At 36.4% G+C, this 26,530-nt stretch overlaps 1 protein-coding gene across 2 annotated transcripts in view; it reads left to right on the plus strand.

Annotated features, from left to right (window-relative positions):
- The window catches only part of opcml (opioid binding protein/cell adhesion molecule-like), a 263,049-nt gene that overhangs the window by 107,935 nt on the left and 128,584 nt on the right, over positions 1 to 26,530 (plus strand). Inside the window, exon 2 of one of the 2 annotated variants that reach the window (XM_053476148.1) lies at positions 11,864 to 11,939. In XM_053476148.1, coding sequence (XP_053332123.1) covers positions 11,864 to 11,939 — 76 coding nt within the window. Of the gene's footprint in view, positions 1 to 11,433; positions 11,940 to 26,530 lie in introns of those variants that run through there. The other variant, XM_053476147.1, reaches the window with a different exon arrangement.

Genomic DNA, 26,530 nt, shown 5'->3' on the forward strand with positions numbered 1-26,530 from the left:
TTTAGATAATGTGGTTTAGTGATTGCTTCATAAGAATATATGAGATCTTTCCAATAAAAAAAAGAAAATATCAAAGAAAACTTAATATTATAGCTAATTTAAAGAAACTTTATAAAGCTATAGAAGTTGATTTTAGATTTGACGGAATTTAGATAGACCTTTTTCCACACATTGTTGTGTCTCATATTTTAAATCGGTTCTTTAACCAGATGCAGGCAGAACAATATGCACACGATAATATTTCGCTAGACCACATTTAGCTTTCATTCCTGTGCACATTTACAGTGTGTGAATGAACACAGTTCATTGTTTTAAAATCTTTATGCAACATCACAACATTTTCAGAATTGCATTAAATTTTACCTGATATTTTGTATTGATGACTGGAGAGTTAAACCACTCCATAAAGGCTTCTCTAGCACATTACAAAGAATTTCAATGGGTTTAGGTCAGGACTCTGCGGTGGTTAATTCATGTGTGAAAATGCTTGCAAAAAAAAAAAAAAACTTAATGGGACGACCTGGTTAATCAGTATACTGTACAGTATTCAGGTAGTCAGCTGACTACAGTTGCTGAGTCCGGTGGTGTAGTGGCTAGCACTGTTGCCTTGCACCTTCAGGGTCCGGGCTCAATTCCCGGCATGGAGTTTACATGTTCTCCCTGTGCTTGGTGGGTTTCCTCCCACAGTCCAAAGACCTGCAGATTAGGCTAATTGGCGTTCCCAAATAGCCCATTGTGTGTGTGTTTGTGTGTGAGCCCTGTGATGGATTGGCACCCTGTACCCCACCTCGTGACCCTGAATATAGAATAAAGCGGTATAGACAATGAGTGAGTTGCTGAGTCTACCCTGCCCAACTGAAGACCAAATATTATAACACTGCATCAAAGGTTTATATGGTGGGAACTATACATGATGGGCATCACTTCATGCTTCCCTTTTCACCCATTGTTCTGGAATAGGTGATGTGTCCTTTTGCCATCTTTATGCTTCCTAGCTAATTAAAGCTTCTTCTTTTTTTTTTGTTTAGTCTCAAAAACAAACAGTTTTCTTTTGGCTCCACAGCTGTTAAGTCCCAAATCCTTGTGTGTGTGTGTGTGTGTGTGTGTGTGTGTGTGTGTGGAAGAGCTCTTAATTTCACTTTTAAACTTAGTTGTAATTTATACTGTAATTTTTTTACTATGTAGTTTTTTTTTAACCAAGCAATTAAGTGATCTCCAATCTCAGTCATTAATGTTTTTTTTCTGACCACATTTCATCTACACAGCTGAAGAATCGGCATTTCTCCCAAGGTCCTTAACCCAATTGCAGTAAAATCAGCAGTAACATGTCTTGATGCAGGCCGATAATTTGACCCATCCACATTTTCCATCAGCACATTTAACATGTTTTTTTTTTTTTTTAAATAACAAGGTACTCACTGCATTAATTAAAATGTAAAAGAATTGTTGCCAACTCGGACATATTAATTACTGCAGTAATCATCCAATCAAGTAGTATATTTCCCTATTTAAGTTCAAACTCCATCAACGTGATATCCAATATGCCCACTGTACCCAAATATTACTCATTGCATTTACTGTACTGGATGTCCTTTGTCTATTTTTAAGTAATGCAGATAATTATGCAGTCGTTTTTTTAATAGGTTCTTGTAATCCACATACAGTATATGGATAAGTCCCCTGAGCATACAGTGCATTCTAATTCTCAGTATGGAATCTTATGGAAATATCTACATGGCTGTGTTCAAAATGAAAAGATAATTTTTTGTTGTTATTATAATGTTTCACGAAATGAAGCAAAATTTATTCCCAAGGACACAGTACTCGGCATTAGTTTAGCAGCAGCTGTTATATAAAGGAAGATTTCTGCAGTTCACTGCAAGGTTAGTTGGTCTCCATGGGAAGAGCAGTGCCTTTCTTTTCCGAACAGTTTTGTGCATTAAAATAGTGGTGTTTCATATGCCCTAAAGGGTACCCTGAATAGGGGCTTTAGGGTTAAAGAAATCATTTGTGAAGCATTCCGACTAAAGTGTAACCTAAAGATCCATAGTGTCAAAATAGCCTCAGGTTCTAACTTAAGGTTTACGCGGAGCTAGTAGGTATAACATCTGCTGTTAAAATAATGAAATAATTTTTGTATTTTACAAGTACTCTGTCATTCCGTCTGCCAGGGGTGCTTTGTACAGAGTAAAAATAGTATACTATAGTAATATAAATGCATTTCATATCAGATTATTTAGTGAGGTAAAGAATGATTTCTTTATGTGGGAACTTTTTATTTTGTGGCAAATCACTAGTTTGCAGCAGCACATACAGTACAGTATAAACAATAGGGACTATAAGATAAGGAAATCGCAAGCCATTTCATTTCATGTATTCTACATATGGATCTTAATCTTGTCTTTGATGATGTTTACATTACAAGCTACATTGTACAACGATTTTTCATCAGATCAGATTTGCATGTCATGACCGTTCACATTCGTAGTTACAAGTGACTTTTACCTGACTCTAATGTAGATGTATCTGTCCTCTGATTCAGCATGCATGCGCACATCAATACGTCTTGTATTGTCTGGGTTAAAAACATAAAAAAAAATCATATGGATAGACAAATATCAAATATAGACAAATATCCCTAGGATTTTGCTCTGGAGGATTGCAAGCAGTTAGTCAGTTGTATTTGTTGGAAGAAAGCCACATGGCCCCATTTTAGCTGTTTTAGTACGTAGCTATTGCTAGCACTGCTATAAAAACCTTATGCTACATTGTGTGAATTCTTCACATTCAAGTAATATAGCAGTGACATACTGTACACTGATCTAAGACAACATACGAAAGTGACTTACACTTAATATAAAAGATATCAGATTTGTGCGTTAAGACAGCCATACAAAAAGCTGATCTGGGTCACGTTAGGGTAAAAAATTAGAGTCACTTCAGGCTGGTAATGTGAATTTCTTCGACATTACTGTCATAGAACCATGTAAAATTACAGTTAAAGGTAAAACCCAGAATATTACCGTTAATTATTTTAAAAGAGGGTCTGAATCTGTTTTCTATCATATAACCTACTGTAATTGCTCCAATCCAGCTTTAGTATTAACCTTTATTCAACTTTATTTTGTTTAATATCCAACCTAAGCCTAGTTTTCCAAAATGATTATAGTCTCATATCACTGTAAATGATACTGTAGAGAGATTTAAGGCACTGCTTTAAAAAGGGTTCCCTCTGAAACATGTTAAATATTGATATATGTTAAATTGAAATCTTTGCCATAAACTTAGCGATTCTGGTGCTAGTTTATTGGGTGGGGCTGTATTTTTGTTATTTTCATAAGAAGGTAGAGCGTGTGTGCCCTGCTTTCACATAGAAGATAAAAGAGCTGGACAGACTACAGTAATAAAGTACTGCCACATCACTTTCTTTTAGGTAGAGACTGGTACAGTGGGTAGAGATGGTGGAATGGCATGGGGGTGTGATGTATGAAACTGAAAAAATTCAAAAGCTTTAACTACTCTTACTTACTCTTGCTCATTGTTTGTACCACTTTTCCTGTACAGAGTTGCAGGAGGTCTGGAGCCTTCCCAGGGTACTTTGGGAAATAGACAGGGTGCACCCTGGACCCAGTGCCAATTAATTGTAGGACACAGGCATGCAAACATTTACAATACGCGTAATCTGCATAGATTTAAACTGTGGGAAGAAACTGCATGCACTCAAACCTGATGGTGGGATTCAAATCCTCGACCCTGGGGGTGCAAAGCCTCAATGCAAGCCATTACGCCACCATGCTGCCCAGCCATAACCAGCTTAAACATAAAAAAAAAAAATCTGCAGACATTATTGAAGATCACAAGTTGATTATTAACATTAATAGGCAAATTGTTCAGGTACAGTCCATATATCTTTATCGTCCTAAATTCCTTAATCTCTCCCAAAGCATGCAGGTATTTTCAAAAGCAATAAGTTTTTTTATTGTTGTTGTTGTTTTTTAGAGCTACAGTACATGCACTTAACTTGTTGCTCTATGTACTTGTAGAGGTTTCATTGTGTGGCATTTACTTGTTTGTGTTTATTATAATTGTGTTCTTAGCCTATTATTTTGGAAGTGCTTAGCCTATTATGTCGGATGTTTCTTGTGAAAATGCTTAGTAATTATTGTTTGCTCTATACTTGTCCGAGCATGTCTCTGGAAAATGGACCTAGCACATTTGCATGGTCAAACCACTCTTATTAGTCGCAAATAGAGATGAAGCTTGTCTTTATGACACCGAACTGGATATGCTAACAGCAGGGGAAGTGGAACACTCTTGTGTAACACATTTCAATCAGGTTGTGAAAATTAATTCTAGAAGAAGGAGACTGCATAATCAGCTGGTATGAAAGAGATTCAGTAATCCCTTCATTTTTCACAGGATTTTCTTTTTTTTTTTTTTTTTGGAAACCACATAGTCCTATTAGAAATGTGCATGAGACATATACAGTGAGGTCAATAAGTATTTGATCACCCTGTGATTTTGCAAGTTCTCTTACTTAGAAATCATGGAGCGGTCTACAATTTTCAGCATAGGTGCATTTCCACTGTGAGAGACAGAATCTAAAAAGAAAAATCTGGAAAACACATTGTAGGATTTTTTTTAACAATTTATTTGTAAATTACCATCAGTAATACACTAAGACGTCATGGTTTAAAATCTTGCATCACACGGAAGGTTCCCCTGCTTACATTAAGTCAGCCCATGTCCAGGCCCGTCTGAAGTTTGCCAGGGACCATCTGGATGATCCAGAGGAGTCATGGGAGAAAGTTCTGTGGTCAGATGAGACCAAAGTAAAACTTTTTGGTCTTAACTCCATTCACCGTGTTTGGAGGAAGAAGAATGATGAGGATCATCCCAATAATACCATACCTACAGTGAAGCATGGGGCTGGAAGCATAATGCTCGAAGCATAATGCTCTGGGGGTGTTTTTCTGCACAGGGGACAAGACGACTGCATTGTATTAAGGAGAGGATGAGTGGGGATATGTTTTGTAACATATTGGGCAAACTTCCTTCTCTTAGTCAGAGCAATAAAGATGGGTCGTGGCTGGGTCTTCCAACATGACAATGTGTGGTAACATTATCAGCCTTAGCTTTTAATCATCTATTTAACCTTAAATAAAATTATTTTGGTCAATTAGAATTTCATTCAATTTAAAATAAACAGTTTGACAAATGGAACCATGTGTGCATACCCTGCAGTTGTTATTGGCTTAAAAAACAGTCAGAAGGAAAATCTTTCATTGCCATTTTTTTTTTTTAGAAATATCGTGCAAAGATGGAGAAATTTGAGAAATATGCCTCCCTTGAATGCCTGAAGCATTTTGGTAAAATTATCTCCAGGGAAACATAAAAAATGCAGAAATATTAATAATTCACTATGAATAATTGTGAGAAATATTTTATGAAACATCATATGTTGTGGATGAATTCTGCGAGTTCTTTGGGAGTTGTGGCAATGCATTTTCTTTAAAACATTGTGTCCAGAAGCTTCATCCTGATGTTAAGCTGGCAGCTACTTTATCAACATGGTCCCTCTCCGAATGCTGTGCATAACCATGCTGAATGATAATTGACATTTTCAACATTGCATGTATCCTCCCTACCTCACAACCCCCGAAATGAATAATTTCAGCTGAGAATCTGGTCAAATGAGTAATATTTCTGTGCAATGACAGTCCATAAGTGTAGCCTGAAATGCATTTGCGTTTAAGTGAGAGGCCTCCACTGTCAAAATAACAAACTCCAACAGGAAAGCTAAGCCTCAATTACTGCAGATTTGGACACTGAAATTTCAAAATGATGGCCTAGTTTTCTGTTTCAAATTGCATTCGACCCCGGGGTTAAATATGGATTTGTGGGGTGTATATATAAAGTATCATACTATTACATATTAAATGAATATATAACGAGCACAGATCACATTTGGACCATGGCTGTCACAGCTGACTAAATTGCTCTACTTCTTTCATATAAATATTTAGGACAATTCCTGATATCTGTGCATTCCAGTAGCAATTTCTAAGCCAGTGTTAGAGACAACTAGTGTGAGTTGTGTTTTTTTTTTGTCTGTGTGTGTAATTAATGGATAAATAGTAGTACGTTTGCTGTGTTGGTAGAACAAGAAACATGTCTGGTTGGAAAAAAGAGAGAAAGGACAGAAAATTAAAGCACAGAAAACATACACAATGTCACATTTACTGTAGATTCATCATTGCTGTAACACAGTACAGACTGTTGTTTTCTCGTCTCTAATACAGTGCACCTGACCCAATTAATGATTAATCACTCTCTCTAAGCAGGGAAACCGCTGTATCATTCACAGCTCTGGTCATTCATAAATGAAGGTTCCGGAATCCTAGTATAGATAGTTACATCAGTGAATCAGCATTCTTGTCTCCTCTACAATTACAAAATAGCCTGCAGCATCATATCCAAGAAGAAATTTTGCATTCTGCTTGTAGAGCTCCCTGGGTGATGAGTGAAAGCCTCTTTTTCTCCACTTAGCTTAAGTATTTGAGTGTTGTTTTTTTTTCCCTCTCGTTTGCACGAAGCAATTTCTTTGTCTCGCAGCAGTGGTCATATCAAGCCCCATGGCTGTGTGTACACATTTTTTCTTTTCCTGTGACATTAAAAACTATTCTGTATTGATGTCGACCTGAGCTACTCGACAACCTGCATTCCTTTGTCTGACAATTGTCATGAAGAGAAGACCTAATGATTGAACTGTAGCTTATATCCATAGGCCAGGTTCGTTTCAAGACTGTAAAGAGAGAATGTGATATACACGTCCACCACTGACCTTGAGAAAAAAAAACTAAAAAAAAAACTCAAAGCGCAAAGTAATCTCAGTGGATGTTCGAGCAGTTGCTGAATAATAAATAGATTTTGTACCTACTGGCCAATAAAAGACTTTTGGTGTTTTGGTAATTATGATTGTTATTTTTTTTCTCTCTGCAGGTAATTTTGCTTAGTGTGTCTCTGACAAGGGATTGCACAATACTAATTAACCTAATGCAACTATGTCTTGCTTAGGTCAGCTGAAGTGTAAAGAGAAGTCGCAGAATTAGTACCAGCGTCATTGGACCATTTGGAAGATCTGTATATATTTTAATTAAGTCTTATCACATGCAATTTCCTCTTTAGGCCCATTCGTCGTCGTAAAAAGAGGAATGACCTGTAGAAAATTAAGAGATAACCCGGTTAATCCAACTGAAGGCATTTTATTCTAATATCATTCACAGTCATGAATCTGCCTTTAATGGGAGTCTGCTTTCTAACTTTAATGAACACATTATATGAATATGCAGAAAAGAAATGAGCTAATAACAACCCATTTATTAATTAATAAAATGTCCCTGCAGTACAGCAAAAGTAGATAACAGATTAGGTTATTGTTTCTATTTTTACATATTGTTATTTTGTTTTTAGTTATAAAAGCTAAAAAATATTGGCATGAAACCTTCTTTCCATCATTAAATTCATTGATGGCTTACTTATAAAAAGGCTAGCATGTACATATGTTATTTTATTATATGATATCATATGATATAATATGATATTATATGATATAAGCGGCATGTTGGCCTAGTAATTAAATCTGTAGCCTTGCACCTCCAGGTTCTGGGTTTGATACCCGCCTCAGGTCTGTGTTTGGAGTTTTGCATGTTCTCCCTGTGCTTGGTGGGTTCTCGTCGGTTACTCCGGTCGACTCCCACAATCCAAAGACATGCAGATTAGGATAATTGGTGTTCGCAAATTTCATGTAGTGTGTGAATGAGCATATGAGTGTGAGTATGTGTGTGCACTTCAATAGATTGGCACCTTGTCCAGGATGTACCCTGCTTCGTGCCCTAAGTCTCCTGGTATGCACTCTAGGCCCACAGCAACCCTGTATACAGGATAAAGTGATATAGACAAAGTGATGAGTGAGTGATTATATTGTATTATATTATATTATAATTTCAATATACATGAATAAGTTTTATATTTCAGAGATGCGCAACTTGAAATGGATAGTAAATTATATTAGTTGTGTTGAGTGAAAAAAACATTGTCCAAAAGGGCTCCAAACAATTGTTTACAATGTTTAAATTACAACTTAACTTTAAACATGCATGTGACTGATCAGTCTGGCAAATTTACAAAGAGCTTTATTTACAATTGCAGGTCAGAGGTTTACATGCACATGATTGTAATGGCAGCATTATGCATTATGTGTCATATGGCGGTGACACTGTGGCATAGTGGTTTACACTGTGGCCTCTAACCTTCAGAGGCATACCTGTTCATACCTTTGGGTCTTTTTCCATGGAGTTGGTAAGTTCTCCCCATGGTTGATGGTTGATTCTCCGGGTGCTCCGGGCTTCTCCAATAATCCAAAGACATGCAGATTAGACTAATGACATGCAAATACCAGACTTCGTTTGGCATTTTTAAATTGCCAGTAGTATGTGAGTTAGTGTGTTTCCATGATGAGTTCCTTTGTCAATGTGGTCAGCTGCAAATAATATAATATAATTTTAGCCTTTCAGTCCATGGTGATGTAAAGTTTTCGTAACTGTAGGCACTGACACTGGTGTCTCAGCAGCCTCTAGTTTATGGCAGGCATTTACCTTAGTAGTTCCTGGACATTTCATGCCATCTTCTTTCTTATGTCTGCACTGACTTTCTTGGATTTTGACACTGTACTGTGCATTGGTCATTGGTACTGTGCATTGGAGTGCTGTTAAACAAACACTTTTTATACTGGCACAGATCACTAATAAGAAGACAGGAGTCCTTGGGCTTGGGAGGTTAAAAGACATTTCAGGACATTCAGTGCCACTGAATAAATAATCTCTAAGTGTTTTTTTTTATATGGTTGACCCTTTATGTATAATTTTGACCTTGTTTTGATATCAGAAAAGCCCAAATAAATTAAACCGTGTGCTCTAAATCCTTGGAGGATTTCTTCTATTAAAGATGAATGATGTACAACTGTACTGTCCCAGAAAAATACCAGTTCAAAGAAATCACACCCAGTATTGGCATGAAATTTTTTGTTTATAATGTGTGCATGTAACTAGGATGTAAACAAATGTTCTGTTGTATATTCATAATTCAGGAGAATTTTACACAATGCATATGATATATTTTTTTTTTAAAGAAGAAGAATGCTATGAGGTTCCTGGGTTTTGTGTGAATTTATGGATTTATAAATCATTTTGGGTAATTGTAGTTATGCATATTTTTAGATTCTTGGGTTAATTAGCCCCTTTTTTATATCATGTTTATTACTTTATCACGTCTGGTTGCTGAGATATGGCCAGAGTGATTTTGCTTACAAGAAGAGCCTCTAAATAAAACATTGAAATTCTATTTGTAGAATATTTAAATGAGGATTCTATTACATAATAAGCAAGAGGGCACTTACTGCCTCATTTGACAACACCTAAAATGAGCTACCCCTAAAAACCACCTTCTACAGAACCTTCTAAAAATTACTTTGCCAGCATGTTTTTCTATCACAACTGGAATAAAGGGCTTTAATAGTGTTCATTAAAGTGCTTTAAAACAATGTTTAGGTTTAATTTTTTTTTATTATGTTAAAGGAACAGAAAGATTTAGCAGAGCACTTATCCACCAACTTCACCTACTGCAATCTGTTGGCGATTGTGCAGAACTAACTTGTGCAACTTAATAACTGGCTTAATGACGACTTACATACTCTATGTTAATCTCTATTTATAGGATTTAAACTATATAAATGGTAATAAGTTCTGGCGCAATGATAGAACTGTATTTCATAGATGCACAAGTAGTCAAGCAATGGTTCACCGTATAGTCCAAATTTGTAGATCTGAATCTACAAGTTCCAGTTCCAGAATTTCTTTAAACAGATTCACCCTCTGTGTAGCTATAGCAGCTATTTAACGCAAAGGCTGAGTGACATCACTGGACGATTTGGCGTGACATGCCTAAGCTGTGCTCTTTCACTATTAAATTCTTGTGCTTTTTGGTTTTTATGCAGTTTTGTAGGTAAGGCTAAATTTTAACTTGATGTGCTGTTGGTATTTAACATAATATCCACTGAAGTAAAAAGGAAACACTCATAACCAGACAATTTTTCTCATTCTGCTAATAAGAATTTACACAACTTTACTAAAAGATTGATTATTGAGACCTATTGTCCCCACTGGAGCAACCGCAATGTTATGCATTTAATGTGTTGGAGAAGTAGTACAGTATTAAGGATTTGTATTAGTGGACAAGGAATATACATGGCCCTAATGTTTTTATTCTTGCCTAATCTTAGATATAACAATAGGAACAGTAATGTATGGGATGGTTGAACGAATACAACAAAACTTCCATGAATTATAACTGGTTAGAAAATAAAATATGAAATAATCACCAACTAATGTAACATACTGTAACTGCTGATATTGCATTTCAACAAATTGTTAATCAATTGAAAAGTCATACTGGACAACTAAAAAGTACAGTTCAGTATTTAAAACTCTTGTCTTGTGACTATAAACATTTCTGAGAACTAAAACAACAATAAATATGATGACTATTATAATTTCTAAAACCCTTTAATGCTTCACAATTTGTATACAGTCAACCTCTGTATTTGTGCTTTGTGATAGTGTATGCACAGATTTTAAATTATTCACAATAAAGCATATTCAAACAGAAAATATAGCAATCTTTGTCCGTTTTATACATATTGTAAACAGTTATTAAAGAAAATTGATCAATGCTATGCGGCTTCCTATTATGGATGAATAAAGCCTGTGTAAGTGCCATGAATGTCATTGGCATCATCTTGCCTTAAAAGTGTTTAATAAACGAGGGTTACAACCGTCCCTGATCTCCCCAACCACGTTCGACTAGAGGACGATGATGTGTGACAGATTTATTCCTGTGCGTCCTGGGAGAACACTTTTGAACTGCTGTTACATAAGACTTTATGAATTGTCTATTAACTGCGCTCTGCTGGGCTCATAAAAAAGGCATAAAGCATTCCGGGCTAGACATGAGCAGAATATATTTCCCAAGAAGGCCCGTAAGATGCTTTATGAGCTTTTTACACGTGGTTATGATCGGGCACGTAAAGAGCGCGTTTAGTGTTGTGGCGGCGTGATTATAGCGTGGGTTGATCGAAGCCGCTGTTGCAAGGGGAAAAAAAATAAATAAATTAAAGAGGGAGGGGGAAAAAAGAAGAAGGGGGAAAAACCCGCGCGCGCACTCTGCTTCCCAGCGTGCGCTCACTCATTCAGCGCTCCAGTTCCGCTCCAGTCCAGATCTGCGCGCTGCACCTGATGGTCCATCAGTCTCCCCCTCTCTCTCTTTCTTTCTCTCTCTTTCTCTCTCTCTCTCTGACCTAAGCACGGCAAGAACATCTGCGCTTCTTGTCTCCTCGGGAATATCATCCTGCGTTGTGCTTAAGAATCGACTCTAACGATGCGTTTTGCCGTCTGTTAAATCGGAATGTTCAGTGCAGCGCTTTCACCAGAGCATCAGTGAAGGCGCGCTTGGTGAAGCTCTGCGTCATTCCTTCATATCCAGCTCATATAGGCGTCGGAAGTTTTCGAGGAATATACAAGAGGACAATATTTGGTTTGGAATTAAAATTGGTTTTAAAATTTGAACGCGGGACAAACCGCTCATATCGGACACGTCTAAAAAAAAAAAACAAGAAAACATTTTTTGCGCTCTCCGTTTAGTTGGGAAGTTTCCTACGGAGAAAACATGGGCTTATGTGGTTATGTGGTTATGCCCTGGAGATGCCTGGCAGTGCTGGCTCTGAGACTGCTCTTCCTTTTGCCTGCAGGAGTGCCAGCAAGGAGCGGAGATTCTTATTTAAAGGACAACATCACGGTGAGACAGGGGGACAGCGCCGTCTTAAAGTAAGTCCTTCCTTCCTTCCTTTCCTTTCCTTTCCTTCTGTTCACATCGATGATGCTGCCGCCGCGCGCAGAGGAAAGCACCCGCGTGAGAGCCGCGCGTGCACAGCCTGCTGTTTCTACTGTTTAAAAGTCAATTCGTTATCGGAATCGTTTGACTCATCTCAGTAGTCATCGTGTTTACAAAAAGATTTGTATTTCAACTGTTAAGGAGGATTAGTAGGAGATGATGGTGTGGATGTGTGATGTTTGTCTTACTGATGGACTTGTGGTGGAATCTATGTGATTGCATAAGAACTCTATGGACACATCGAGTGCTTTTGGCACACACACACACACACACCACCCATCCTTTGTCTCCCCCCCATATATATATATATATATATATATATATATATATATATATATATATAAAGTGTGTCTATAAATATATATATATATATATATATATATATATATATATATATATATGTAGTATACAGTATTTTTTCCCAGTTACAGCCATCCAGACACACCACTCACTTTCTCACTCTTACTCTTTCGCAATCACTTACATCCTTACACAAACAGACTCTCTCACACCCTCCCTCTCACCCACACTGTCATTGTCACTTTGCACTCTTGTACACACACACACACACACACACACATGCACGGGTGTGTATTTACAGATATTCCAATGATAGATCGTTATTTCAGCTAATTATCTCTGTAAGTGAATCTAACCCTACCCTTCACTCTGTGACTACTTTTATGTTCATATATTTGCTAGAAAGAAAAAGAAAAATTTGTCCCCATCAAGACAGACCAACTGACCGACCGAAAGACAGACAGACCGACAGACAAACAGACACACACAATTTAATGGTCTCAGTCCATTTTGGATGGAGAGGATCCGCCTCTCTGCCTTTGTTCATGTGAACTTTCCTATGTCTTATATCATCTGGGAGTGTGCCGTTGCCCAGAGCATGGTGCCAGCCACAGCGGGGCTCTGTCTCAGCTCAAACAGAGCGTGGCCTGTGGTCTTTTCTAACCACAGCATCACACTGCAAAGAGTCATTTAGTTTAGAACAAAGCTGCCAAACTCCAAGTGAGCTAGGATGCAACTAAATTTTTGACAAATATAGAAATTCTATCTGTATCTATTTTTATGTAGAATCTAGATCACCATTCTCACTCATGTTTCTTAGAAATTAAAATGTTTAATGAACAATATGTAAATTTTATTATATTCTTAACTTACTGTAGCAGAAAGAAAGGAGGTAGTGCCAGTATTTTGCTCATAAGTGATAGGGAATAAATGTTCTCTGTATTATAGACATGTTGAAACCATAAATCAAAAAGTGCTAGTTATTTTTGTACAACATCAAGAATTTCACAGTACTTTTAGCTGTAACATAAATAATTTATAAAATAAATTATATAAATTATAAATAATGTTCTATATTAATGTGCTTGTTTGAATAAGTTGTTTCTATAGGAACATAACAGCTCATTCACAGCGACTTGTGTGGCCGAGACTCCTTATCATATCATGCTAATTATAAACAAACAGCAAGGAAAAACACATAATCTATAATTGTATAATATAATCCTTTATATAATCATTTATATCCATTATGGAACAGCCTTCTGCATATATGACTTTATGATTTCCAGTGTCTTGGTACCATGAAAAGCTGAATTTTTCTTTTCCTTTTTTTTTCTTTCCTTTTTTTTTTTTTAATTATTAACATCCAGAGAGAAAAACAGACACTGGGGCATGAATGAATGTTTTGCAAATGTGCACAACTTGCAGATGTGCACAACATTCCATTTAACAGTGTATGCTTAAACTATGAGTTTATTGTGTTTGAAATCACTGGCAACTTTCTGTGGTGTAAAAAGAATAAAGCATAAGGGTATTGGCAAAAATTCAACTTGTGTGATGTCGTTACCACCCTGACTGTGGTTCTTATAAAACTAACATATAACAATATAAAACTAGTGATTCATATGAAAAACAAAAAAGCTTTTAACACTTCAGTGTGCCATTTTGTGCAAGTGTTGTAGTGTCATCGCTGCTAAACTGAGATACTGTACCAAATAACTACAGTAACATGTACTGTATTCTTATCTCGCTGCCTCTTGTGTAATGATAAATGAATCAAGCACTGTCTGAATGTTGTTTTTGTGTCTGATTAACGGAGCTTGCCCTGAACACTAAACCTTTTGTACAGCTGTAATGATTCTCAGACTTTATGTACCATGAAAAGAGAGTTATAAGTAGGTAGAAAATGTTCTGTAAGCAAAGGAGCGCACATTCAATAAATTGCCCTTTCATTCCATTACAGTATAATCCATTAATATAAAATACATTTGGACCATACTGTTAGCTGTTTGTCTTTAGAAAATGATTTTTCTTTCAGTTTTGTTCATTGACTCTATTAAAGTATATATTTACAGGATTTCTCTGAGAATATCTTTACACACTGCGCATTAAAACCTATTTAAGCACACAGTGATCAGATCAAAGTTAACTGTGTGTCACAAATCCAGACAGAGATACGGAGAAAGCTGCGACACTTATTCCAGTTGTAAATCATAATTTGAATTTGGTGATAATATTCATCATTAGTGGTGTACAGTAACACTTTGTTTTAGTCAAAGTTCTTCAATCTGTCATTCTTTTTCTTCTTCTTTTCTTCTTTCTTTCTAAAAGCTATTTGTTTTTCTGTAAGTCGCATAGCTTTGTTTATGGCACTCTTACATAACATTGGCCCACTGTTGCTTTTTGCACTTTCTGCATCAGTGGTTTCTATGTCTGTCATGGGAGTAGAACTGTTTATTTACTGCGCTCTGTTAAAATTACAGCTCAGTTATCAAAATGATACAGTACATGTTCTTTTTGATATCATGTATTTGAGTATATACAGTATATTACACTTACTCACTCGTCCTCTACTCTATACTGCTTATCCTGTCCAGAGTCAAGGAAGGTCTGGAGCCTATCCCTGGGGTACACCCTGGATGGGGTGTTAATTCATCAAAGGGAATGCAAACACTCACACACTACAGGCCAAAAAAAAAATCCAAGTTAACCCAATCTGCATGTCTTTGGACAGAGGCAGGAAACTGGAATAGACAAAGGAAACTTATCCAGCGTAGGGAGAACATGCCTACTTCTGACCATGCACACAGACACTTGAACCTTTGACCCTGGAGCACCTTCAAGGCCACAGTGCTAACACTACACCGCCATGCCACCTCAGTATATTATAGTTAATTGAAAAATGTAATATATTTTGAAGCTGATTTTGTTATTTTTTTTCCTCAGTTGGATTTGGGCCTGCCCCTTTTTCTGTGGTATTTTTGTTTTATAATATACAGTAGCCCCTATTCAGGGGAGTTGCATAAAAACAAGTACTAGGTTAAATGCACAGAATGATATACAAACAAGTCTGTGTATGAGTCATGAAATAGCATCAAAGGTTCCATGATCCGATTGCTGAATCAACTTCTGCTGCATGGGCACATACATTATTGCCCACTTGTTCCTTAATTGCATGTTGTATACATATGGAACGCCTCAGTTTATGCTCCTAGACAGTACATCTATGGTATACGAAACAAACCTGTGACAGTGTGTAAATAAAATTGAAAGCATTCAGTAAGTGATCCAAGATTTAAGAAAAAGAACTGCTATATGTGAAAAGAAGTAAATTAAGGGGTAGAAAAGTGAAGCTGATTTTGGTTTAGGTTGATGCAAATAAAGACAGTTGTTGTAAAGATGCTCTCTCTCTCTCTCTCTCTCTCTCTCTCTCTTTTATAAATCTGCCTAAGGCCATAAAGTTAACCATTTTCCAACTTCCAATCTGCACGCATTTATTTGAACTCTATTACAGCTTTGCTTACTTGTGTGAGCCAAGTTTCCTTCCTGAACAAATAAATAACAATCTATTTCATTTCATAAAGAACACCGTAAAAAATTAATCAAACCCTGGAGTCGAGACTAGAAAATTAATAAAACAGTGTTTGGTCTGTTTTTGTATGAAATTACATCATCAGCTCAAAAAAAACATGCAGTCCCATCTCAGTGTCTTCCAACACTCTGTTTGCATTTTTCAGGGTTTTTCAGGTTCTTTGTGAATATTTTCTGGAAGTGATTCTCTTTTTATTCATAGAATTTTCCATTAATTTTCTCTTTGTCGCAAAGTTGGTCCTCATGGACTTCACTATGCTGCAGTGTAAGGAGTTTATTTAGAGTTACTGATTTATTTTAAGGATTTATAAAAGTTTTTATACTTCTAATATTGTATAAAAGACTTCTAATTATTGCTAGAAAAATTATTTTTTTAGTGAGTACTGTACACTTCCAAGTGATATCAAAGTGTTCCTGGTTGAATAAAAAAAAAGAAAATAGTTTGACAGCCAAATATACATCAGCAAGTATACATACACTGTGCAACCAAAAAGTAAGTGGACACTTGTGTCCCACACTGTGCCTCTGTGGAGAGGAATACTGTAATTGTGGCCTGGACAAAGCCCTAACGTCAACCCCACTGGACACCGTTGGTTTAAAGTGAAACTCTGACTCACCTACAGTAAGGTCTCCTTAATAAACCTATGTGCCTGACCTTATAAATGATTATTTAAGTCTTAAGTTTAGAGTTGGTAAATGATGGTCACTAGGGAGGTATTCCCAGCATGAGTACCTAAGGGGGTCTAGAGGCCTGCTGTTCCCGACAATTTTGATAATGCCGTTTTCCTCATTTTGAGGCAGTCATTTACACAAATTATGCACTGCTGCACACAAAAATAACCGCAGGCTCATCTTGATGTACCACACCAAAGCTGCTGTAACATAGCTAAAACGATTGAAGTAAACAAATATTTAATAACAGGACAATCAGGAAAATATGTGGGTTGAAACAATTAGGCGAAGTATTAGTTTTAATGGGGGCTGATATACAGTAGTAAGGGATTTTAAAGTAGTGAAACAATACAAGAACAGGACTTTCCTCTATCATTGACCAGGAAATTTTAAGCAAAAAAAAAAAAAAAAGCAAAAGGTGCATCAAAGTTAGAAGCGAAGCGCATAAAGCGATGCACCCATTATGCGTATTTGCGTATTGTCCATTGTACAAGTGCACATTGTAAAATGATGTCATTCTAACCAAAACATGTTCACATACAGTAAGAATTAAGATTTTTTCAGTCTTATCTGTGAAACCCATGTAAATGAGGTCATCTAACAGATGAATTAAGTGATGAAATATAAAAGTATGTGAATATGTATATAAATATGAATGTGGCATCTAATCTCAAAAGCCTAAGAGAGGTTATCAGATGTTTTCTTTTCTGAATTATGCTATTTTAATGAAACCACAAGGCGATTTTGCTAGTCTCAGGCTGCCAGAGACCATTTAAAGAAAAAACGTGGTTGGTTGATAACATAGTATTCGTATTGATGGGAGAGAATTCAATTTGAACTATTTTATTCATTCAAACTATTACAATATAATATAATATAATATAATATAATATAATATAATATAATATAATTTATATATTGACAATTATCAATAAAATATTAATTAATTCTGCTTGGACAAAACAGAAAAAAAGAAAAAAAAATCTTTAAATAAATAAATAAATAGTCTCTCAAATGGGTTAGTGGGATGTGGAATTAACATGAGGAGTCTGACCAGCGATACACCAGTCACTTGATCTACAGTATGCTAATGGCCTTGTGGCTGAATGGGGGGGAAGACTCTCAGCCACACCCTAAACTCAAGTGAAAAGCCTTTTTAAAGGATGATGAATGGGATATCAAGCACATATGGCAATACATAAACCAATATGTATTGGTTTATGTAATACCAATATTCAGTGATAAGTGCAACTGTTATTTGCAATTTTGTAATCTTGACATTTTTAATGCTATTGGCTTGGGATGTCACCAACAGAATTTTGTTGTGCCAAACATAACGACAATAACACTTTAAATCTTTGTGTTTTTGCCTGCTTAATTTGCTACGTGTCTCACTGTATTGTTGCCCTGATTAGTCAATACAGTAGTGATGTGTTTGTCAGTTAGTCTAAGCAATAATAATAATAATTATAATAATAATAATAATAATCGTCATCATCACCATCAGCAGCAGCATTATATATTTGCTATATACAAAACATTTCTCTTTAAATTAAATAGGAAATGAGCCAAAAGCACAAAATTTTTACAAATCCGATTTGCTGCCTAATTAATTATATACCATTGAACACGGCCTGCTACTGTAGGTTGCAACAGCCGCTACTAGTGTTGAGCTGTGAAACAAAATCCTGCAGATGACGAGCCACAGATTACAGCAATACACAATAGCCTTAGCCTACAACTTGCCAAAAGAAATGATGTTCAAAACTGTTTAGAATGCAGTGTTTATAATTACGCCTGTCTTTGGCAGCATGAAATTAATATTTTAATGCATTCAAACATTTTACGTAATTAAAATCGCACTAAAAATAACTAATGAATTTTACAATCCTAATGTACAGTATATTGGTACAGTATTAGGCACATTGGTGGCTCAGTGACAGGCCTCTCATCTGCCATGCAAAAGTTCGATACCCAGCCACTGGATACAGGGCAAGGTCCCAAGCCTGGATAGCATGGCAGGGTTGTTTTAAATCTGTGCCAAGTTTCTAAGCGGATCTTGTTGGCGACCTTGACAGGAGCAGCCAAAAAAAAAAAAAAAACACACACACAATAAAAAACAATAACAATGTATAGTGGTAGAGTAATCAGTAACCAGGAGGGACAGAGTAAAAAAAAAATCAGGTGATTCTGACGGTCATGTTGTGAGATTTATCTAGACAGAATGTAACACTTCAATAAGCAGCTTACTCTGTTGTTGTTTGTGAATGATGTGATCTTTTGTGCTCAACAGAATTTTAAAAGTTTTAAGTAATTGTTGGTGGTTATGAATAGGTACCTAAATAATTGGTCTTGAAACCATATGAAAAAAAAAAACAGTACTTATTATGCACAATTAGCCACAATTATGGTCGTTACTGCAGTTAAAAATTATCCAGTAGACAGCATTGATGTAATAACATTGTGTTCTGGTAATGACACAAATGAGCTATAGTCGTCTGTACATATTCAATAACACAAAGCATTTGCATTTTTATTGTGCCACAAAGAAACCATTTTTTTATTTAGCGCAACCACAAGTTGAAACCGCCTGTCACGATTGCGTGTTTAGTTTTGGGAAGAGCCATAACCATTTCAATAGTTGTACAAAAAGAAATAATTTTTAGACAATAATCAACTAAATGTTTGGCATATGTGGGTTCTTATATAACATATTTTATATTATAATAATTATAATACAAATATGTTGTATAACTACACAAGTATGGCAAATATTTAATTAGATTAGATATTTGACATATTTGAATACTTATATAACCTATTTTGTATTATTATGATTATAATTCAGGCGTGCATATTGATAGACACATATCTGACAATATTGGTGAAAAAGTAGGACATAATTTAAGTCACCTAGCTTACCATTTTATATCATACTATATAGTGCCCTACATAGGATAAAGAAACCATTATGTAATTTTCTACATGGTGCGCTTACCGTATATAGGGTGCGCGAAGAAAAGATTAATCTTCTGAATACTAAATATAGAACTGAACCCCAACACAATGAACAAATACTCGAGGATCCAAATTATTTCGACCAGTCCTAATTACGTTGACTCAGGAGTAGAATAAAACCTCTTGCTGTAGCAAAATGGTAATATTAAGCAGTTTCTTCATGAATCTTTCAGAAAGACGTGACTCCAGGCTCACGCTCATTTTCCATTGTCCCATGCTTCCTAGATTGGTATATAAATTTCATATAAATGAACTCGACTCAAAGGGAAATAAGAGGAGGTAGATGCATAAGATTTTATTGCCAGCCAGTTTGACTGGTGCTTAACTAAATGGTGCCTCAGTTTAAATTTTCATTAAGCTTTTTTCTCGGCATAGTGACACAATGGGTAGTATTGCTGCCTCACAGGTTCTGGGTCTGCACAGAGCCTGATCATGGGTTCCTTTCTGTGTTGAGTTCGTTAGGCTATATCTGTGTTCCAGTGAAATTTGTCTTGTTTCTCTGGTTTCCTCCCATCTTCCAGAGATATGCCAGTTAGGAGATTGGATCCAATAAATTATTCAAGGATGTAAACGAGTGTGTGATTGTGTGTGTGCATGGTGGACTATGATGGACCAACTTCTCATCAGGAGTATATTTCCATTTAGTGTTTCCTGGAATGGGCTTCAGAACAAAAACCCATATTTAATGCTTGTGGCCATTTTAGTCTAAAGTAAGTGTAGCAGAAATATTGTACTTTATATGTCCTTTTTAAGAATGATCAGGCATTATGCTGATTAGAATGCTGTAGTGATCTGAATGAGTTCCTGATAGCTTTTTATCATTTCTCTTGAAATTAAAAACTCTTAAGTATTTATCTGGGCTAATGGAAAAAAAAAATATTGCAGTAAATATAGCAAGACTATGCTTGATATACTGTATGAATGTGATGGTTTTAGGAATCTTTATCTAATTATGTTATAAGCAATATTAGAAGAGACTGCGGATCACATTGTATTCAATGCCTTTACAATACCCTTACAGCAACGAAAAAGCCTTCAGTGAGATAAAGAAAGAAAAAAAAAAAACTTAGAAAGGAGTTAAGATATTCCACCAATCACTCAAAACTGTATCTGGTACACCAATCCTGGCCCCCTTGCAATAACAGTCACTTCAGTGGCACTTAATCTTAGATGCTGTAATGAAATCAACACAATTGCAGTTCTTGACATTTGACTTTGAAATCTTAAATCACCACACTGCATTAGGTTTAGTATGTGCACAGGCACTTAAGTGACTCTTGGAATCTCATTGCTTTCTCCGTTTTCCACTTGAAGTCCTCCCTCGTGTGAATTAGATGTGTCATACCATCTGTCAGCCCAGAGTATTGCTCTTTGCACCTCTCGAGTGGACCTTAATTCTGTCTGTGACAGGGCCCGTATGACAGTGAGCTTCCTTTTCTGCAAAGTGTACCTGATTCTAGCAGATGTTTTTTTCTTTTTATATATATATTTAGCCAAAATTGCAGGGCCACCTGTCTCTATGCCCGGTGCTAAGGTCCATATGCTAGGGTTCTGAATTCTTTTGAAACTACCTATCACCTTGAATTTTAGAAGTGTAGCCAATGTTAATAGACATATTCCCATGTCAGGAAGCTAGCCCTCAAGCCCGTGACAGATCATTTATATATTTTTCTTTGGGCGTATGATTTTATCCAAAAAAATCTTCCCAGATAAATGCTTTCCAAGCATATAACCGAGCAGTGCAGGGTTAAGTTGAGGGATAAGTCAATAAGGCCAGCGGGGACAACTTGGAATCCTGGGATTTTCAATTCTCGACATATCTGTCAAAAGCTACTAGCTAAAATACTTCTGCCCTGCATACTGTGATGTGATCAATGTTAGGAACTGACTCATCTCAACAAATTCTAATTAGATCTAAAAGTGTTCATTTGTAACAGTTAATGTCAGCATCCATCAACCTTCATTAATTTCATAACCATGACTCAGATTTAGAGTGAGTATTTTAGTACTGCCAGAGGAAAAGGTCAGAGACATCAAAGGATTTAAAAACCCAAGAACTCCTTGAATCTTCTAATTTCAACATTTAACCATAATATGAGTTATTACTATGGTTTCTGTTTGCTCTATGCGTGATTGTGTCACATATTTTGCCAGGGAAACACGCTTTTAGGGCAGCTTTAGGAAAGATTTAGAGCAAGTGTTACAGTAAATTTAGTCCAGTGATCCATATAATGTTCCTGATTTCACACGAGAATTTAATGCTACAGAATGTATTACTTCTGTAACATCAAATAATTTTACTCTTTTTTTTTTATTTATTTCATATTTTAATTCCTCCCATACACTTAATATTTTATGGCACCTCTCCTAGAGGGAATAACAGCCCTGAGACTCTACCAGGGCCAAAGATGCTTTTAGAGGGAGCTTGAACTGCATGCAAAACATTTCACTCTCCCTTATGTTCCTCAGTTTTTCATATGTTTTGCTGTTTTTCTTAATTTAGACAAGTGATTTTTAATGGAGGGCGGCAGGGTGGTGTAGTGGTTAGCACTGTCGTCTTGCACCTCCATGGGCCAGGTTCGATTCCCGTCTCTGTGTGCATGGAGTTTGCATGTTCTCCCCGTGCTTGGTGGGTTTCCTCCGGGTACTCCGGTTTCCTCCCATTGTCCAGAGACATGTAGGCTAGGGTTTATTGGTGTTCCTAAATTGCCCTCAGTGTGTAAATGGAAATGTGAGTGTTTGTACTGTATGTGTGTGTGTCCTGCGATGGATTGGCACCCTGTCCAGGGTGTATCCTGCCTTGTGCCCTAAGTCTCCTGGAATAGGCTCCAGGCCTTCCGCGACCCTGAATACAGGATAAAGCGGTATAGAAGATAAGTGAGTAATTTTTAATGGAGTTTAAAGCTGAAGACTGAGGAGGCAAATTTAAAAAACTCTGATTTGTATTCCATCTTATTAAATCCAGTTTAATTCAACATTGAATGTTTTAACCTTCTGGTAAAGAAAATCTGGTTTGAGGCAAAAATATCCTGGTATTGGATAAATCTTCTCAATAACCATACGACCACATGATGCAAAACAATCCCAAAGCATTATTGATCTGCCAGCATTTTTCACAGTGGTTATGGATGATTTTCTCATATGCACTCAGTTTTTTCCCCATTATTAAATATATAAAAAACAAATACAATATGTTTAATTTATTTTGTAAATGGTTCTCCAATTTGTTTATATTTTATCAAATTGTATATATATTAGTGCTGTCAATCGATTAAAAAAAATTAACTAATTAATCACACAATTTTTTGCAATTAATCGCGATTAATCACAATTAAAAGACTGAAACTTTTTGGATATGTAAATGTAAATAATTAATGTAAACTCAAGACAATAAAACTATTTAAATTCAAATATGATTGTTTATTGGAATTTTTGTTTAACTTGTAACACCGATTTTCTCATGTAAACAACATACCTGCAATAAACCATCAATATTCTCCAAATAAACTGTTGGCTTGAAAGCCATATTTATTACAGAAATAAAAACACAGGTATGTGCCATTTGTGTCATTTGAATTTCAAAACAATCAATGCAATTTACATTGGCGAGGCCCTGTAGAGATTGTTTCGGTGGGGTGTTTTGCTTTTAAGTGATATGTCAAAGACGAATTACTTCTGTGGTATTTAAATTCGGCTTTGCAAAATGTACAGATTACTTTTGTAAAAATTGCAACCGCGTTAATAGCGTTAAATGTTTTTAATGCGTTAAATATTTCAAATTAATCGCATGCGTTAACGCACTAATTTTGACAGCACTAATATATATATATATATATATACAATATATATATATATATATATATATATATATATATATAGGACTATATATATATATATATATATATATATATATATATATATATATATACACACACACACTCACCTAAAGGGTTATTAGTAACACCTGTTGGTCAATTTCTCATTAATGCAATTATCTAATTAACCAATCACATGGCAGTTGCTTCAATGAATTTAGGGGTGTGGTCCTGGTCAAGACAATCTCCTGGACTCCAAACTAAATGTCAGAATGGGAAAGAAAGGTGATTTAAGCAATTTTGAGCGTGGCATGGTTGTTGGTGCCAGACGGGCCGGTCTGAGTATTTCACAATCTGCTTAGTTACTGGGATTTTCATGCACAACCATTTCTAGGGTTTACAAAGAATGGTGTGAAAAGGGAAAAACATCCAGTATGCAGCAGTCCTGTGGGCGAAAACGCCTTGTTGATGCTAGAGGAGTCAGAGGAGAATGGGCTGACTGATTTAAGCTGATAAAAGAGCAACTTTGACTGTAATAACCACTCGTTACAACCGAGGTATGCAGCAAATCATTTGTGAAGCCACAACACGCACAACCTTGAGACAGATAGGCTACAACAACAGAAGACCCCACCGGGTATCACTCATTTCCACTACAAATAGGAAAAAGAGGCTACAATTTGCACGAGATCACCAAAATTGGACAGTTGAAGACTGGAAAAATGTTGCCTGGTCTGATGAGTCTCGATTTCTGTTGAGACATTCAAATGGTAGAGTCAGAATTTGGCGTAAACAAAATGAGAACATGGATCCATCATGCCTTGGTACCACTGTGCAGGCTGTTGGTGGTGGTGTGATGGTGTGGGGGATGTTTTCTTGGCACACTTTAGGCCAAGTGCACCTTAGTGCCAAGTGGGCATCGTTTAAATGCCACGGGCTACCTGAGCATTGATTCTGTCCATGTCCATCCCTTTATGACCACCATGTACCCATCCTCTGATGGCTACTTCCAGCAGGATAATGCACCATGTCACAAAGCTCAAATCATTTCAAATTGGTTTCTTGAACATGACAATGAGTTCACTGTACTAAAATGGCCCCACAGTCACCAGATCTCAACCCAATAGAGCATCTTTGGGATGTGGTGAAACGGGAGCTTCGTGCCCTGGATGTGCATCACACAAATCTCCATCAACTGCAAGATGCTATCCTATCAATATGGGTCAACATTTCTAAAGAATGCTTCCAGCACCTTGTTGTACCAATGCCACGTAGAATTAAGGCAGTTCTGAAGGCGAAAGGGGGTCAAACACCGTATTAGTATAGTATTAGTAGAGTTCCTAATAATCCATTAGGTGAGTGTATATATATATATATATATATATATATATATATATATATAGTTTTTTCTCTGTTCGCATGTATTATTATTTTTTTTTATTATTATAAATAAAGTTAGCTTCCAGAACTGGTAACTTTAAAACAAAAGAGGTTATTTATTATTTCCACCATTTCAGGTTTACATAGTAGTATCATATTATGATATTTTACTCTAATGTTTTTTCAGATAAATAAATTTGGGACGGTTTGGGATTTAAAAACAATTAAATATAAAATACTTTCAAATCCCATGAGTCAATATTTTATTTACAATAGAACAAAACATAATGAAGAAATGTTGCACTTTTCTCCACTAAATAAGCCTATTTTAAATTTGATGCCTGCTACTGTACAGGTCTCAAAAAAGTTGGGATGGGGCAACAAAGGGCTGAGAAAGCAAGACATTTTGAAAAGATTCAGATGGGAGACCATCTAGCATCGAGTCTGTAACATGATTGTCTGTAAAAGGGATGTCAGGCAGAGGCTCTCTAATCTGTGAAAGAGTGCATAAAAAGTGCAGCAATTGTGGAATAGTTTAAAAATAACCTCCTCAACCTCAAATTGCAAAGATTTGTGCATAACATCATTAAAAGATTCAGAGAAACTGGAGAATGCTCTGTGCATAAGGGTCAAGACTGAAGACCTTTGTTGGATGGCCGTGGCTCTCAAAGGACACTGCAGCACTCATTGGCATGTAAGTGTCATTGACATTACTAAGTGGACCCAGGAATACTTCCAGAAACCACTTTCGGTAAACATAATACGCTGTGCCACCTGCAAATGCAAATTAAAGCTCTATCATGCCAAAAGGAAGCCATATATGAACATGGTACAGAAGCGCCGTTGTGTCGTGTAGGCCAAGGCTCATTTAAAATGGACTAAAGAGGAAAAGTGTTCTATAGTCACATGAGTCGAAATTTGACGTTGTTGGAAATTAGGACGCTGCGTCCCCAGGGCTAAAGAGAAACGAGACCTTCCAGCGTGTTATTAGCGTTCAGTTTAAAAGTTAGCATCTCTGATAGTATGGGGGTGCGTAAGTGTTTGGACAGCTTGTCAGCAGGACAATGCAAAACCAGCTGTTCTTGCAGCTATTACAAGAGCATGGCTTTGTTAAGAGTCCGTGTGCTGAATTGTCCTGTCTGTCGTCCAGATCTTTTACCTATAGAGAACGTTTTATGCATCATTGAATGAAAAATACATCAAAAACGACCACAGACTCTTCGCAGCTGAAAACCTACAATATATCAGGAAAGAATGGGACCAAATCCCAACACCAAAACTCCAGAAACTCATAACCTCAATGCAGACATCTTTAAACTGTTTAGAAAAGAAGAGGAGATGCTACACAATGGTAAACATGTCCCAGTCCCGACTATTTTGGAACCTGTAGCAGGCATCAAATTTGAAATAAGCTAATTTTGTGTATAAAATTGTAAAATTTCTTAGTTTAAACATTTAACCATTAACCATACAGATCTCATTGCCAAAGCATCCTCCAATCATCACGTTTCCATGATTCAGTGATGTTGTTACTGTAGGCTGTTATCTATTATCTTTTTATGAGCTCTGTGTCTGTGTATGCACATGTATATTTTTTGCTTCAATCCAAACACCTAAAACTAGGATTTATCAGTCCACCGTGGACCTTGACCACTACAGCCTTTTCTGGTTTCTATCTTGTTCTATTCAACACTGCAGCCAATTAAGAAGCAGTGATGTGTCTGTTTCTCAAGAAGGACACTCGTAAG

This window comes from Clarias gariepinus, chromosome 17 (assembly GCF_024256425.1).
Source record: "Clarias gariepinus isolate MV-2021 ecotype Netherlands chromosome 17, CGAR_prim_01v2, whole genome shotgun sequence".
Lineage (NCBI taxonomy): Eukaryota > Metazoa > Chordata > Actinopteri > Siluriformes > Clariidae > Clarias > Clarias gariepinus.